General features: G+C 40.3%; 1 protein-coding gene across 1 annotated transcript; it reads left to right on the forward strand.

Moving 5' to 3' along the window:
* The first annotated feature begins 699 nt into the window (after nt 1-699).
* Nucleotides 700-16358, forward strand: il17rc (interleukin 17 receptor C). The gene is made up of 14 exons (XM_088337339.1): nt 700-815; nt 4501-4711; nt 6069-6169; nt 6243-6357; nt 6424-6465; nt 6955-7061; nt 7146-7202; nt 7290-7344; nt 11550-11773; nt 13406-13459; nt 13867-13918; nt 14009-14113; nt 15116-15154; nt 15229-16358. Exons 1-14 carry the CDS (start codon nt 714-716, stop codon nt 15873-15875), a joined length of 1911 nt encoding a protein of 636 aa, XP_088193465.1. The 5' UTR covers nt 700-713; the 3' UTR covers nt 15876-16358.
* The last annotated feature ends 605 nt before the right edge of the window (nt 16359-16963 follow it).

Here is a 16963-nt window from a genome sequence, read left to right on the forward strand (position 1 = left end):
AGATGTGAAATCAATAGAATATGTCTTGAGCTATGAGTAATCAAAAATGCACATTTGAGTGATTGTTCCAATATTTTTGCCAATTATTTGAATCAATTTTCTTGTTTTTTACAACTAAGAGGCACTGAATAATACATACTGTCTCTTTAAGTGCTGGTTTATTATGGATTTTTTCATATTACTGATTTATTGAATAATTGATTAACTGATTGATTTTCGTATAAATTTAGTGTGTTTGTGTTTTTTTAATATTAGAACTTGATTTTGTATTGTTTTGATGTGCAACTTTTATGTGGAAAACCCCATTGGGACTGACCTGACCCAGACCCTAGCTCTGCCGGCCCCCAGGTGAATTGAGTTTGAAACTCGATGATTTTGTCCTGTGCATTTCCGACATTTCGGATCTGAGACTATTACAAACCCCAAAAAATCGAATCCACATATTTTTTCCCTCCTGACCAAGCCCCCCATGCCAAGTGTTTCAACCAATGTGTGCCACGACTGAAAACGTTTGCCAACCACTGTCCTAACCTCTCGTTTTATGTGCATTTTATGCGATGCTTCTCCCTATTTTCATGTGACGAGTGTTTTTTTTTTCCTTTTGACTCTGCGCCAGTTTTCTGTTAATCCTTAACCTCAAATCGTTCTGACACTCCCAAAGCAATCGCGTGCGAAGAGAAACTCGAGTTTCTTCATGGTCATGCTCGAGCAAAATGTTTCTTCTCTTTTCGTCGGTTTCCTCTTTTTTGTTCGCTTTTCACGGGTCGGCCTGCGCTTGGGTGGGATATGAGGTCACAGAAGTCACATTCTCTCAGGTGAGAAAACATTTGAATTTCCATTGTCTTCTTATTTACTTTATTCAGTCGGAGCACATAGTTTACAATGACACAGTCTAACAAGACATACCAAACACTAATTATATGCTGTTAAGCCACAATTTCTGAGGCAATGCTGTTGCTGGTCGGACTGAGCACCGAATTTGATTAAGTCACAACCTTCACTAAAATACTAGACCTATGTTGTTACAAGGCTTTGTTTCCAAAAGTAGTCAAGTCAAGTCATGTTCATTTGTGACGCCCTTAATCACAAGGAGTCTCAAAGGGCTGCACAGACCACAGCAAACTACAGACTAAGGGAAATGTTGTATCCGGGGTATACAGTTTAATCAGCGACTTATTTTCAACAGAGATAATACTGGATCAAAATAATATACAGGACTGTCTCAGAAAATTAGAATATTGTGATAAAGTTCTTTATTTTCTGTAATGCAATTAAAAAAACAAAAATGTCATGCATTCTGGATTCATTACACATCAACTGAACTATTTCAAGCCTTTTATTATTTGAATATTGCTGATTTTGGCTTACAGCTGAAAAAAACTCAAAAATCCTATCTCAAAATATTAGAATACTTCCTCAGACCAAGTAAAAAAATAATTTTATAACAGCAAAACTAAATCAAACATTTGAAAATGTCCATTGATGCACTCAGTACTTGGTTGGGAATCCTTTTGCACGGATTACTGCATCAATCCGGCGTGGCATGGAGGCAATCAGCCTGTGGCATTGCTGAGGTGTTATTGATGCCCAGGATGCTTCGATAGCGGCCTTCAGCTCATTTGCATTTGTAGGTCTGGTGTCTTTCATCTTCTTCTTAACTATACCCCACAAATTCTCGATGGGGTTCAGGTCAGGGGAATTAGCAGGCCAATCAAGGACAGTGATGCCATGGTCAGTGCACCAGTTACTGGTGGTTTTGGCACTGTGGGCAGGTGCCAGATCATGCTGGAAAATGAAATCCTCATCTCCATAGAGCTTTTCAGCAGATGTAAGCATGTAGTGCTCTAAAATCTCTTGGTAAACAGTTGCATTTACTCTGGACTTGATGAAACACAGTGGACCAACACCAGCAGCTGACATGGCTCCCCAAACCATTGCTGACTGTGGGAACTTCACACTGGATTTCAAGCAACTTGGAATTTGCTCCTCTCCAGCCTTTTTTCAGACTCTGGCGCCTTGACTTCCAAATGAAATGCAAAACTTGCTTTCGTCTAAAAAGAGGACTTTGGACCACTCTGCAACTGTCCCGTGCTACTTCTCCATAGCCCAAGTCAGAAGCTTCTTCCGTTGTCTTGAGTTCGGAAGTGGCTTGACCAAGGGAATACGGCTATTGTAGCCCATTTCCCGGACACGTCTGTGAACTGTGGCTTTTGATACCTGGACTCCAGCTTCAGCCCACTGTCTTTGAAGCTCCCTCAAATTCTGGAAGCGGCTCTTTACAATTTTGTTAAGGCTGCGGTCATCTCTCTTGGTTGTGCAGCGTTTCCGGCCACATTTTTCCCTTCCAACAGACTTTTTGTGGATATGCTTTGAAACTGCACTCTGTGAACAGACTGCTCTTTGAGAAATTTCTTTTTGTGTCTTACCCTCCTGATGGAGGGTATCAATGATGGTCCTCTGGACAGCAGTCAGATCAGGAGTCTTCCCCATACTTGTGATTTAGTTTACTGCACCAAGCTGAGTGTTTTTAAGGCTCAGGAAACCCTCGCAAGGTGTTTCGAGATGATTCAGGTGATTAGTTGAATAGCCTACTTGTATACTTTTTCATGATATTCTAATATTTTGAGATAGGATTTTTGGGTTTTCTTAAGCTGTAAGCCAAATTCGGCAATATTAAAATAATAAAAGGCTTGAAATAGTTCAGTTGATGTGTAATGAATCCAGAATGTATGACATTTTTGTTTTTTTAATTGCATTACAGAAAATAAAGAACTTTATCACAATATTCTAATTTTCTGAGACAGTCCTGTGCCTTTGCAGACATGACGTCATATATTATTTGGCCACTAGTTGTTGCTGTGCAGATAATGGATGGATGGATGGCGCTGTATTGCAACTAAAAAGCACAAGAAAGAATACAAACTACAGTGACTCAAGGGGTCCAAACCGCACCATGCTTCTTCTAATTCCTTTTGCAAGTTTGACTTTTACAGTTTTATTTGGGGGGGGGGGGGTATCCATAGCAGGAAAATGGCTCAAAATTACCTCAGCTCTCACTAGTTGAGGCTCATGTTGTGTAAAATGAATGCATTATTCTGCGAGTTTTGAAAAAAATGCTCGTTTGTGAATTTCCCTGCGGGGATGAATAAAGTATCTATCTATCTATCTATCTATCTATCTATCTATCTATCTATCTATCTATCTATCTATCTATCTATCTATCTATCTATCTATCTATCTATCTATCTATCTATCTATCTATCTATCTATCTATCTATCTATCTATCTATCTATCTATCTATCTATCTATCTATCTATCTATCTATCTATCTATCTATCTATCTATCTATCTATCTATCTATCTATCGCGGGGGTGCTGGAGCCCATCCCAGCAATCATCGGGCAGTGGGCAAGGGGACACCCTGAACTGGTTGCCAGCCAATCGCAGATCATATAAATCAATTATTATTATTACTATATTTTAATGAATGACGTTTTTTGTAACACTAGAAGGCGCTAAATACATCACAATGTCCTTTTAATTTAGAAATGTTAAGGAAATAATGCACCGGGTATTTCCGGAATGACAATGAAAAATAAACAAAAAACATTGCATTTAAATAAAAAAATATCACATGCTTGAACATAAACATAAAATTCATGTGTACAATAATGACAAATAAATATCATCGCTATCATGTGATAAACACTTACCCCTACTATTTTCTTTTCCAGGAAAATGAAGAAACTATAATTTCCCCAAAACAAATATTTGAGATTTCTTTTTTTTACATGAAAAGAATGATAAGATTCAGACAAATATTACTCTTCAAATAACTCTTTAATAAACCATAGCGTGGACAAATTAGATAGTAAACGGGGTAATTTTCCACATGACGGCAACTAGAGTATATAAAAATACACATTTAAGTGAAAATATATAAATAGGTACTAAACTGCATGTATACATCACAGAGAAAGCAGTATTTATAAATAGGTGGATATAAGTATTTGACAAAATCTTACTATCAAAGCAGACAACTTTAAACATAACTTATCACAAGAGGTGGGTAGTAACGGAGTACATTTACTCTGTTACATTTACTTGAGTACGTTTTGGCAAATTTTGTAATTCTAGGAGTATTTTTAAAACCCGATACTTTTACTTGAGTAAATTTGTGAAGAAAAAAATGGTACTTTTACTCTGCTGCATTAGGCAACATTGAAGTCATTATTTATCATAATGCAATTTGAAGATTCAGCAATTTTTGAAAAGACAATCATAAACATGTGAATTTCAAGAAGGATTTTCAACGCTGAGTGAATATAACCATTTCATTATATTTTTAATGTTATATCTCCATGATGACAGGTGAGCCAATGCCTCACCTGCCTACATGGCTGCACATCACTGGTCAAATAACAAAACACCGGAACAACTCCTTGAGAGAAAGCTTAAATGAATATTAAGTTTGATCCGGCTCAACTGTATCCATTTAGGGTCTCTCTGAGTGCTCAGTGGCAGCTGAAATGCCGCTGTCCATGTTGGAGAGAGAGTCTGCCGACGTCCAGAATGTGACGGCTGAAGTGGAGCTCTGCTGCAAGGACGCTTGCAACTTGTGTCTACTGATAGATGCTCAAATCGACATCCAAAGGTTCCGCTCACCGTATGATAGCCATAAAGTGGCGGAGGAGGCGGCAAGTGCAGCAGGTGTGCACTGAGACCTTCCTCGACAAAAGAAAAATAAATCTGAAATTACTGATAGTCTCCTTTAATAGATTGCATTGATCACTGAAAAGTTGATGGTTCAGTAGACAATCAAAATAAGCAAAGAAGACATCACTGGATTCTTGACTCGCAAAGAGAACAGGGGAGAGCCAATACCTCAGATAAGAAATTCCTACCTGTTGTAAAAGCTCACTTCCTAGCCCTTTTTCTTTAAATCTCCTAGGTTAAGAAAGCAGATTAGCCAAAATGTTGTAGAAATGTAAAGAACAGCAACATTATTAGCCTATAATAACAGTGTAAACAATGCATAGTAGTCAAAACAACGGTGAGGTAAAATAATCTAAATAACAAAGTGCCGTCCTACTGAATCTCTTTCACAGGTATCCGATACTGTGCTGTATTAAAAACAGGATCAACTTATCAGTCACTGTCATACTGCCCCCGTGTGGATACAGCACGCACAACAAAAGAACCAGCCCAATGCCCATTAGATTGAGGCAAAAACCTGTTTCATTCTTTTTGAAGTAACATCATTACCATACGGATTTCTGATGTCAAATGTGAATTCAAGCTTGTTTTTAAAGGGACAATGTGTTATATTTAGCACCTCTTTGTGGTAAAATAAACCTTCGGTAATTTAAAAATATCAGTATTTAGGTAGAAATATAATAAATTACTGAATATATGGACTATTTTGTATGATTATACCCCTTTTTATTTCATTTAATATTTTTATACTATTACCCTTAATATTATTTTAAACAGTGGTATTTTTTTAGTAAATGTTCTCAAAGAATAAGGATGGCACTTTTAATTTGGTTTCTATCATATAAAATGTGCATTTTTTAAAATTAATTTCACCTCAAATAATTTATTTTACATAACACGAGGCTCACCTGGACGCTAGGTGAGAGCTGACATAATTATCCGCCATCTTGCTGCTACATTTATAAAAATATGCTAAAACATGCTAAAAACATGAGACTTGGGTAAGAAAATGAGAAGAAAATTGAGGTTTAGGTCAATTTGAGGCTTTTATATTATTCCTCACTGCTATTTTGATTCGCATGCTGTTTACGTCATTGTCACTATTGGCCAATCATGTTGCTGTTCTTTAAGTGCCACTCCCTTTGAGGCGGATCGGCTTTTTGTAACCTAGGAGATTTAAGAAAACCGAGGGGCTCAGGGGACAACCTTCGGAACAGATTTGGAATTCGGCCCTGTGAGGATTTTTTATGCAGTCCTCCCCTGTTCCCCCTTGTCAGATGTAAATCCATTGATGTCTTCTCTCCTGATTTTGAGTTTCTACTCAAATATAAACTTATCACTTTTGCAGAAGCATCTGTGACATTATGTTACAACACCCCGTCAACTATTCCTGCATGCAAGAGAATTGACTGCAAAGTCAGTCCTACAGGACTTCAACCAAAATTTGCACAGGTAACAATGAGCAATGGACTGTGAAGTGTTTTTTGACTTCTTCTCTAGAATTTTGTTATTTTCAACTGTGTAGGTATCCTTAGTGATCACAAACCCAGCTGGGGTTTTCTTCAGCAGTATCGTGTACATTTATATTCCAAATGAGGCGAGTCTGATAGTGACAGTAGATGCGCCGTCTCTCGATGAAGGTATTACGAATCTGTTCAAATAACCACGACAGGTCAGTGAAACTAACTTGACTTGTTTTATTGCAGTGTGCTCTCAAAACCTGGAGAAACCCATCGAAGAATGTCAAGGTGAGTAAGCGCATGGTGCCATAAATATTGCAGAAAATAGTGGCTGTGCGTAACCAAAAAAGCAAGGTTCTATGGTATACTACTGCATTTGAGCAATGATTGATCAATCCATAGCAATGCATTGTATGCGACAGGATTCAAACCCGGTTGTACCATTGAGGGCGCTACTAGAAAACCAGTGGAAGACACTGATTTGCATAGTGCATTTTGTTCTTAATTCTAATAGGTCAAACAGGCCTCTTCTTGACCCGTGCGTCAATAAAGCTGCGGAAGACAGAAAACAGAAACTCTTTCAACAAAATACTATTCAACACTGTTAACGCATAGGTGAAGAAGTGGAGAGACTGTTTTACTTATCAGAATGCACTATGCAAATCAGTGTTTCAGGCACCTTAAAAATGGTGTGATAAGTAGATAAGCTCTAATGCCTTCTCGTATGTATTCCGTACCTAGTGGTAAAGTATCAGCGCATCTCACTTGTGGTTTCAGTGCCCACAGTCAAGACAGTGATCAACCAAAAAACGAATCAAGTTGAGCTAAAGTTTGGCGGAAGGAGTAAAGTATGCATCCAGAATGAGACTGATGGAACCTGCCAGGTAAGTGTTCATCCATTCATCCAAAATATGTGACTTTCATGCAAGAACAAAACTCCTAATGTCGCATGTTACGTCTCCATTAAGATTTGGGAGAGTAAAACCATCCCACTGCACTATGTGACCCCCTGCTTGTGTCTCCAGGTACATTCATTCCAAACATGTCACGATGAATCAGAAATCCTCTGTAGCACTACACATTCTGTGTGATTCAATGGATTTTGTTGGCAGGTTTGGGAGGACGACAAACTAAGAAGCTCTCAGAGCTGCCCCTTCAGAAACATGGGTAAAGCATTATCCTCTTTGTCCCCCAAGGACTATCCTTATAAAACATTGAGGGAAACCTCGGGTATACTATTGAAGAGGACATCAACCCTGTAATGTGATTTTCAGTCAACAGAATGTACTGTAGCCCCTCACATGTTTTTTGTGGCTTAACTTTTTACATGCAGTCAGGGGAGGCAGATAAGGCTGTGCCTCACCTGTCATTGTGGTGGTAAAATAAGTCAAGTCAAGTCAAGTCACGTCAAGTTTATTTGTGACGCCCTAAATCACAAGAAGTCTCAAAGGGCTGCACAGACAATAGATTACTGCAAACTACAGACTATTGTGACACCATCCCCTAATCTAAAACCTTTATGAGGGCAAGGGAAACCTCAAAAACCTCAACATGAGCAAAATGAAGAAATCTTGAGAAGGGACCGCACATGAGGTCATCCACCTTTCAGGATGATCAAGCTGCAATGGATGTTGCAATAACAAACATTACACAGAAATTTTCAACATTAAATATAAGTCATTCATAAGCTAAAAAATATACGTGTGTTTTAAGCATAGATTTAAACACTTCAACCGAGGTTGCAGATCGAATCTCAGGGGGAAGAGCATTCCACAGCACCAGAACCCGAACAAAGAACGCTCTAAAACTTGTGGATCTCTTCTTGGGACTTGGGATCACTCATAGACCAGCATTTATTGTTTAATGAATAATGTTGGCAAAAACATGGACTAAGGGGCCGGTCACACAGCCGTTTGCGGCTAAATCACGGCTAAAATTTTGCAGTTTTTTTTTTACCGTGGTTGCCCGCGATGGAAAATGCGCAAAATTGGCCAACCCGCTGTTCATCGGTGGTATGCCCGCAAAACAGACGCCGGCGACTGTTCCGCTTCCTCATCGCGTCATTTCTGCGTCATTTTCTCGTGTGGACCACGGGTATAAAAGCTCCCGAGCCGGTGTTGTGCCCAAATCCGACTCCTACGCAACACCCCCACCCCCTCACGTGAACGCGCATTCTGCTGCAATCGCTTTTGACTTTTTCATCCGCGTTAACAAACGCATTTTGTAGAATACGATCGCACTTTATTGTTTAAATAAACGCGTTATATAGACTAGGATCTCCCAATTGTTATAATTAGCTCGCTTTATTGTTTTAATAAGCGTTTTATATAGAATACGATCGCTTTGTTGGAAGCGCAGCAGAATGCGCGTTCACGCGAGGGGGGGGGATTTACCGTTCGATTACGTTCACAACAAAAACAAAGACGGAATGGTTTAAGTTGTATTACATTCCTAACAGATGCAAGACGAAGTGGTTTTGGTTATATGTTCGCCATTACATTCCCTAAAAGTGAGATAAAACGAGGTAAAAGTGGTTGTAGTAGCGAGGGGATGCAAATCTCTGCAGGGATGCATTTCTCGGATAACACCGGGCTGTAGAAATCATAACCGCTCAAGACACAGTCCCGTGAAGATCAAGATTTCAAGCTATGGTATCATTTTTATTTTATTATCTTGAAAAGAAATGTCAAGAAATAAAAATGGATTAAGACGAGGTCACTACGGTGACGGGGATCCATGTTCACCCCCTTGACGTCTCGAGGACAACTGACGTGTGCTCAGCAAATCGCGCTGTATATACGCGGAGAAATGCGTTTGACTGTCACACGCGTAACACGCTAATTTCACGTAATAACACCGCGATACAGGCGCAGAACATGCTATGACCATGCCACCCGCTGAAATTTCCCGTCCTACCCATGTGTAACCACGCCCTGGCCGCGGCCAGAGCACGTCGTTCCGCGTCATTTCCGCGTCATTACCTCATGTTGACCACGTGTGCGGCACGCGGTTTAACACGTGCTCAAACTTTTGAGCAGCTCAAAACTTTTTCGCGCGGCCAACCGCGTGTGCACTGCTGTATCTCGTCTATATTGCGGTCTCAAAACGTCCAACAGCGCCCAACAGCGTCTGCTTCACGGCCAGAAATTTCTGGCCGTGGTTCAGCCTCGATACGCTCGTGAAAGGCTGTGTACCCGCGCTATGAAGAATTGAGCTGCACAAAACTTTTTCGCGCTGCCACCCGTGCGCGGATTTCCGACTGCGTGTTAAGCACTGCTGTATCTCGTCTGTATGGCGATCTCAAAGCGTCCAATAGCAGGCAGAAATTTCTGGCCGTGATTCAGCCGCAAATGTCTGTGTGACCGGCCCCTAATTGACTAAATGTGGTCAGTGGAGCCCTTTGAACTGTTTACAGACGTCACCGCAATCTTTTGGATGATTAAAATGATATTAAATGGTTATATTTATTCAGTGTTAAAATTCTTTCTGATTTATTTAAAAAAATACTCATCTCATCTCATCAGCTGTACCGCTTATCCTCATTAGGGTCGCGGGGGGGCTGGAGCCCATCCCAGCCATCTCCGGGCAGTGGGCAGGGGACACCCTGAACTGGTTGCCAGCCAATCGCAGGGCACACAGGGACAGACAAATCATTCGCTCATTCACACAATTTGGACCGGCCAGTTCACCTGAAATGAATGTCTTTGGAACGTGGGAGGAAACCGGAGTGCCCGGAGGAAACCCACGCAAGCACAGGGAGAACATACAAACTCCGCACAGGAGCTGGATTTGAACCCACGACAGGTTCCCATGACAACTGTGCCGCACAAGCGCTAACCACTGCGCCACCGTGCTGATAAAAAAATATACTCAATTTTCTTTTTCAAAATCACAACATTTTCACATTTGGGTGGAGTACAGTTGATGTGTCCTTGAATTGTATCTATTAGGTTATTAACGATGTCCAATTGAGTTCAAAGAGCTTTTGTATTATTTTCCTCTATCTTATTTTTGCCAACACTATTCCGGAACGTGCACTTTATTCACCAGCTCGGTAGCCTAGATGGTAGGGCGCCCGCTCCGAGACTGGGAGGTCGCTGGTTCAAGCCTCGGCTGAGTCATACTTACAACATTGGTACTCCTATTGCTTCCCTGCTTGGCGCTCGGCTTTAAGGGTTGGAATTGGGGGGGTTTGGTCACCTAATGACTCCCAACGCAGCAGTTGGGTCTAAAATGGCTGCGCCCTGTTTGGCTTGCGGCTGCATCGGCTCGCCACAGTATATCTGTACGGGTCAGGTGTGTCGACATTTCGTTCTGTGTGCATGGTTACAAAGAATGACAATAAAAGTAAATTCTATTCTTCTATTGAAGGAAAAGGGTGGATAAGGGTGAGTTTGTTTGTGTGTTTTGCGTTGGGTGACAATAAACACATCATCGCAGTTTTTTGTTAGTGTAGCATGAAAATGGTAAAAGTAAGAAGCGACCTATTTAAAATACAGTCCAACGCCAACCCAAACCTCTAAAAAGATGAAAAAAAAGTTTTTCGATCAAGTTTAAGAAATGCTCGTTTTTGACCCGACTGAGCCTGAGATCATGACTTCAAGCCAGGAGATGGCGGCAGAGAGTAACAAAGTTTCAAATCCCGGACAATACTTTTAATATTTTGAATACGATTAATACAATTAGTATGTAACATATTACTGTGCCGAGCGTCTGGATGCAGAGTGAGGAATGCAATTCTCTTGCCTCATGGCAGAGCGATAATGAGACCAGGGATTCTGAATTTGTGCACACCTCAGCCCCAAACAATGGAGTTTGTGATAGTATGAGCAAGTTAACAGCAAGTCCATAGACTTTATTTAGAAGTTAAGACAATAACACGGTTTTGTTTTCAATGCCATGGCTTGTATATTGCCTTCTTGCTTCATGTATCTTATAATGAATAAGATGTAGGTTAATTTATTCATAAATCTGACTGTGCCTCACCAGACAAGAACATCACTGCAAGCCTCAAACCTAATGAAATGAAATGATCTGCAATCATATAGCACTTTTCAAGTCAATGAAGACTTCCCAAAGCGCTTTACAATGTGCTTCATATTTACCCATTCACACACACTCACACACCAATAGCGGCCGTGCAGCCATGCAAGGCGCCAATCGGTTTATTGGGGGCATTAGCGGTTCAGTGTCTTACCCAAGGACACTTCGACATGTAACACAGAGGAGCCGGGATTTGATCCCAAGCTCTACCTCCTGAGCTAGTGCCCCCTTAAACTTAAATCTCAATAAACATTATACAATGATCACCATATCATTCCCAAGTGGAAATAACCAGAGTGTTGTTTAGTAATAATGAAAATATCCATTAGGGTTGCCGGAGAAGAACCTGTGGCAGAAATCGAGCGTCTCAGTAGATCACGCCCATATGAACCACAAGGGTCAAATGCTTCGGTGGAACGTGTCCGCTCCCTGCAGGTTGGACGGGGAAGTGTGGCCCTGTCGGTTGACCTGGGGCCACAAATGCACTGAGATCGAAGGTTTTCGGCAACAGTTGCACGAAAGACCGTGGGAACAAAATCGGAATCTGCAATGGGTAAAATATCATCCTTTACTATTTTTGATTTTGAATTGGATTTTTCTTTGGAGTGGATGTCAAGTTGATATTTATCAAGGGACTGCACAGGTTATAATTACACCATCCCCTGATCTTACACCAACATGCGGGTAAGGAAAAACTCAATAACTCACAAGTGGGAATATCCCTTCCAGGATGACCAGTGTGCAATAAATTTAACATTGGGTAACAATACACAGAACACAGTGAGCACCAATTAAAAAAAAAACAAATAAAATAAAATCAAATAATAAATAAAACATAGATAATATGTAAAAAATTGTTCAGAAAGCGCATGACAGAAACGATGCCTCGAGCTTGTAAAATTGTCCAAAAGTGTGTCTTAACATCTGACTATCTGTCTGTTTGTTTGTTTTCACAAGTTATATATTTTTATATTACCGCATTTTCCGCACTATATGGCGCACCGTGTTATAAGGCGCACCTTCAATGAATGATATATTTTAAAACTTTTGCCATACATAAGACGCACCCCATTATAAGGCGCTATAAGTGCATGCTGGTTTAAGATCAGGTAATTGTACAATTTTGTAATTGTAATCCTGTGCAGTCCTTCGAGACATTTTTGTGATTAAGGGCTATTTACGGTAAATAAATGTGACTTGACTTGACTACAGTAGAGAATGTAGTTACGTTATGCAACCTCTAGATGTTGCCACGCTAAAGGGAATGTCAACAAAACATTCAAAAAGGTCAAACTTTATTGTTAACAAACAAGCTTTCCACAACTCCATTCACTCCCAAAATAAATAAACAGCCGTTTTATTATTTTCTCTGAGGTAAAGCATTTTCGTGACACATCTTTAACATCTTTGAACAACATCAAGGCATATCATTTTACTTTTCCTCCATTTAGTCAACACGCAAAAAAAAAACGTCTGATACTGTTATTTTAAATGAAACGTTAGTGCAATCGCAATAAAGTGACACTCGTAATGTGCAAAAACAACAAGTGCAAAACAATAACAATAAAGCAATAACATAATAACTGTAAAATGTAAAACGTAAACACACAAAAGAAAAACAAAGATCACTCTATAAGCTCCTCATCGACGAATCCCTCAAATTCTTCTTCTGCAGTGTTCGAATTGACCACCTCAAGTGAATGGGCCATCCAACACGTCCGGCTCCGTTTCATCAAGGTCGTCATTAATTGAGTCAGTGTCGCTGATGTTGTCTGGCTGTTCGGGGACAATTCCCATCTTCTTGAAAGCTCGGACCACAGTTGAGACTGATATATCAGCCCATGCATTTACGATCCACTGACAGATGGTGGCGTATGTCGCCCGGCGCTGTCTCCCCGTCTTGGTGAACGTGTGTTCGCCTTCAAATGCACGTATGAAAGAGAATCGTTGTTTAATATTTCCCAGTATGCACAGCGCGAAAAATGGAGTCGGCGGCTGTTTCTCGTAGTTGCGAGACCTTGTGAATTTAATATTGAGCCATATATAAGGCGCACTGTGTTATAAGGCGCATGGTCAGCTTTTGAAAAAAAATTAGACTTTTAGGTGCGCCTTATAGTGCGGACAATACGGTATTCATATATATATTTTATAAAGGTTGATCAAACCTCTTTGTTTGCTGCCCCAGGTGAAAATTGGCGTCTTTGAAGACATTAATTTACAGCTCGCACCATGTGTGATGGTAGGAAAGATGTTCGTGCATTCCTAGACTTTCCTTGTTTTATTAATTGTGTGTTCATAAAGGTATTTTGTCATAGTTTTTTTTTCCTGACTTAAAAAAGGTTACTTCCTGTGAAATTTAATTCTTTTTTTGTCCATCCATCCATCCATCCAAGTATAGAGTACTGTAGTCCAAATAAATTCTTTACAGAATCCATCCATCCATCCATCCATCCAATTATGGAGTACTGTAGTCCAAATACTCTTCTGTAACTAATCCATCCATCCATCCTTGTCTCATCTATCTTTTAATACACAAACACCCTATTATTTACCTTTTACAGTAAATTGTTCAATGTTTCTTTTTTGTTATTGTAACAGAGTCTATATTCTTTTGTTACCGATTATAACTTTAATATGTATCTACAGATATACTTGAAGAACGGGGGGCTTCATTTAGGACCTTATTGCCCTCATCATAGTAAGTTCTTGCCATTTATGACAGGAATGTGAATTAAATGCGACAATATGCCGTTTTCTAAGGAAAAGCCTGGTTTCTTTTACAATCTCTTTGTTGCAGCCACTAGGTGGCGCTGGAATCTGCTGGCTGTGGCTGCTTTGCTCGTGGTCACCTTGACAGTGATGACCTTATGTCTTCTCCATGACGTTATCAAAAGTAGGTTCTATAATTACATCTCTTTTTTTTATTATTATTGATTTATTCGTTCGTCTAAAATATAAAAAGTGAAAAGAAATCGGCTCTACAGAACACAACAACAATAACAAAAAATAACTAGTGAGACATAATATCACCTATATCGATTTTTTTGTGGGAATGGGAATATTTTAAGCAAAATATGGAAAAAGTAAATAGGTAACTTGGTTTACATAGAACCCAAATGCAAATATGATTATATCAATGATACCAATATTGTAATGTAAAGTTCAAACTCAAGTAAGGAACTAAAAGGGAGCTAGATAGCTAGATAAAAGAGTAAAGAGCCATCTAAAAAGTCAGACCGAAAGTAGCTAGAGAGGAGGCCAAATTTGTCTTGATAACTAGCAAAAAAAAGCGGTGTCCAAATTAATGTAGAGGGCCAAATACTCACAGGTTAAGGAATTAGCATTTATTTTGCATTAAATGAGCCTTACCTTAAGGGAGCTGCCATAATTGTCCGCCATCTTGCTGCTACGGCTCCCCAAAGACCTCAAAAAAGCTGTGCATAAAAGACAAGTAAGATGGTGTGTTTTGGTCATCTTGAGTCTCCTCAGTTTGTATTCTTGTGATTTTATTATCACTCATTTTCAGTTGCACAACACCATAATGCCGCATCTAGGGGTTAGATAACACACACTGTCTCTTTAATAAAAAAAGAAAAAATATATTTTAGTGTCTAACATGTGCTGTGTTTTATCATTATTATGAAATAACCCAAGGGGGGAGGGGTTCAATTATTCAATGATCGTGACATTTCAGGGCAAAAAAGTACGGGTATCAAATCTGTATCGATTGATTCTACGCTTTATTTACTTGGATCAGATCAAGACGACCCCTAACCTCCACCCATTTTTTTTAAAAAACAGAAGTTAACTGTGATGTGGACATGACAGTTTAGTGCCATATTCCAGAAAAATATTGACGAAAATCACAATTATTATAAATCATTTTGTTTCATAGAATGGGCGAGTCCATCGTTCAATGAAGCGCATTCAAGTAGTAAGTATTGAGTATTTCTTTAACATTTCAAAATGTTAATTCCACCATGGTAACATGTTTCTTCTTTTAAGTAGGTTGCAAAGGTCACATAGTCCTCCTAAGTCCGCCAGAAGATCACGACCAAGTTTCGGAAATCTCCGCCCTTGGTTCCCTGCTACGTACTCAGGGTTTCAGTGTGTCGGCGGACCAGTGGAGCAGGACAGAGCAATGCACCCTGGGGCCCCTGCCGTGGCTCCACTCCCAGTTGCAGCAAGTAAAGAACCGAGGAGGTTGTACGGTGCTTGTCCTGACCCGCAAATCTTTGGGTCTAGTACACGAGTGGGACCAGAATCAATGGGACCTTGGAAAAGAGGACAATAATGTGCCTGGATCCCCGTACTCTGATGTTTTCACTGCCTCACTCGGCCTCGTTGCTGACAAAAAGGAGAAAGGCCGAACTGCGTACCGGTTTCTGTTGGTGACGTTTGAAGACGACCTGGGGCAGCCTCCAGGTGGCCTACGAGAACCATTTCTGGGGCTTCATTTGTTCCGACTTCCCTCCCAGATGAAAAGCTTCTTGAGCGAACTTGCTGGCGGAGGGAAAGAGGAGGCAAAAGGTGGAAGGACAAGGGCCGGTTGGAAATGGCTGACCTTGGATAAATGGAAAATACATTTTGAAAGTAAAGATGAGCTCTGTAGCCAAGGAACAAAACCAGTTCGGTGTGAATATTCAGATATTTAGCGACAGTATTGGACAATGAATGCATTTTGGAATGCAATAAGAATAATATGTATTTATTTTACTCTATTTGAACAGTATTATTAGTAATCAATGTTGGGCACTTTTGAAAAGTCATTAGTTACAGTTGCTTACTACTTCTTCCAAAAAGTAACTGTGCTTCGCACATGGGATGAAGGAAGAAAACTCGCAACAACAACAAAAAAGCAGTCCGTAAAACACTCACGGCTGGTCAGAAAGTTCAAAAAGTTTAGAATAGATCTACGGTGGGAACTCAGTCACAAAAAAGGCAAACAACAACCCAACAGCTTTAGCTGTGGGCACAGTCCTTTAATATGTTGTTTCTGTTTTAAGTCACGTTCGGGTGATGAGTTTGTCTGCACGTTGGCACCTCCTGGAGGACGTTGGTGGATCCTACATGGGGATTTTAGTTTTTTGGGCTCCAGATATTTTTGCTTTTTGTTCTATAAAGACTCTTTCAAAATTTGGGGTTGCTAGTCTCTGGGCTCCGCATTCAGAACACCCTCCGATCCCTTGAGCGGCTTGCTTCACGCGTCCAGCGAGCACCGGATCCCTGGCGCTGCCTTTCCTCTATATTTCCATAAACTTGCGACGTTACGCATCTGGGTCCTCTTTCCGTTCTTGTCGTGACATTATCAAAGACAATAGAGTGAGTTGATGGAAAGAAAGTCACTTTTTATTCGATGGATATAAACAAGCTGGCCAACACTCAATAGTAATATTCGGTTACATCACATACAATAGCAAACTGGGGCACAGAGGACAGCCTCCACGTCTGAAAAACAGCAAACATCACAGGGGACCCATGCTTCCGTCCACATGAGCCCTCCAGTTTTTCTTTAAATGATTTCTTTACATCCATTTTTTTCCTCTCGTTGACCTCAGCACACACACTCATACAGCCAGCAAACACCCAAAACATGCTGCACTCTCACAAAACCAAACAGGCTGTTTACTAAGGGTAGGGGGGGACACAGTGTGACGCACATGACTCTCAAACAGCGACATCACACCGCCACGATGCAAAAGTGAGGGACGATGCTCCACGTTCACACAAGGAAATCATTCGG

The sequence above is a fragment of the Urocampus carinirostris genome, chromosome 6, assembly GCF_059441175.1.
Source record: "Urocampus carinirostris isolate Australia breed hairy pipefish chromosome 6, RoL_Ucar_1.0, whole genome shotgun sequence".
In the NCBI taxonomy this organism is placed as follows: Eukaryota; Metazoa; Chordata; class Actinopteri; order Syngnathiformes; family Syngnathidae; genus Urocampus; species Urocampus carinirostris.

What these genes read in the sequence shown, in the direction of transcription:
- il17rc (XM_088337339.1), top strand. Translation starts at nt 714, where the DNA reads ATGTTTCTTCTCTTTTCGTCGGTTTCCTCTTTTTTGTTCGCTTTTCAC. An exon ending in GGAGGCGGCAAGTGCAGCAG is followed by an intron (nt 4,712 to 6,068) that starts GTGTGCACTGAG and finishes CTTTTGCAGAAG; the next exon opens with CATCTGTGACATTATGTTAC. An exon ending in AGACTGATGGAACCTGCCAG is followed by an intron (nt 7,062 to 7,145) that starts GTAAGTGTTCAT and finishes GTCTCCATTAAG; the next exon opens with ATTTGGGAGAGTAAAACCAT.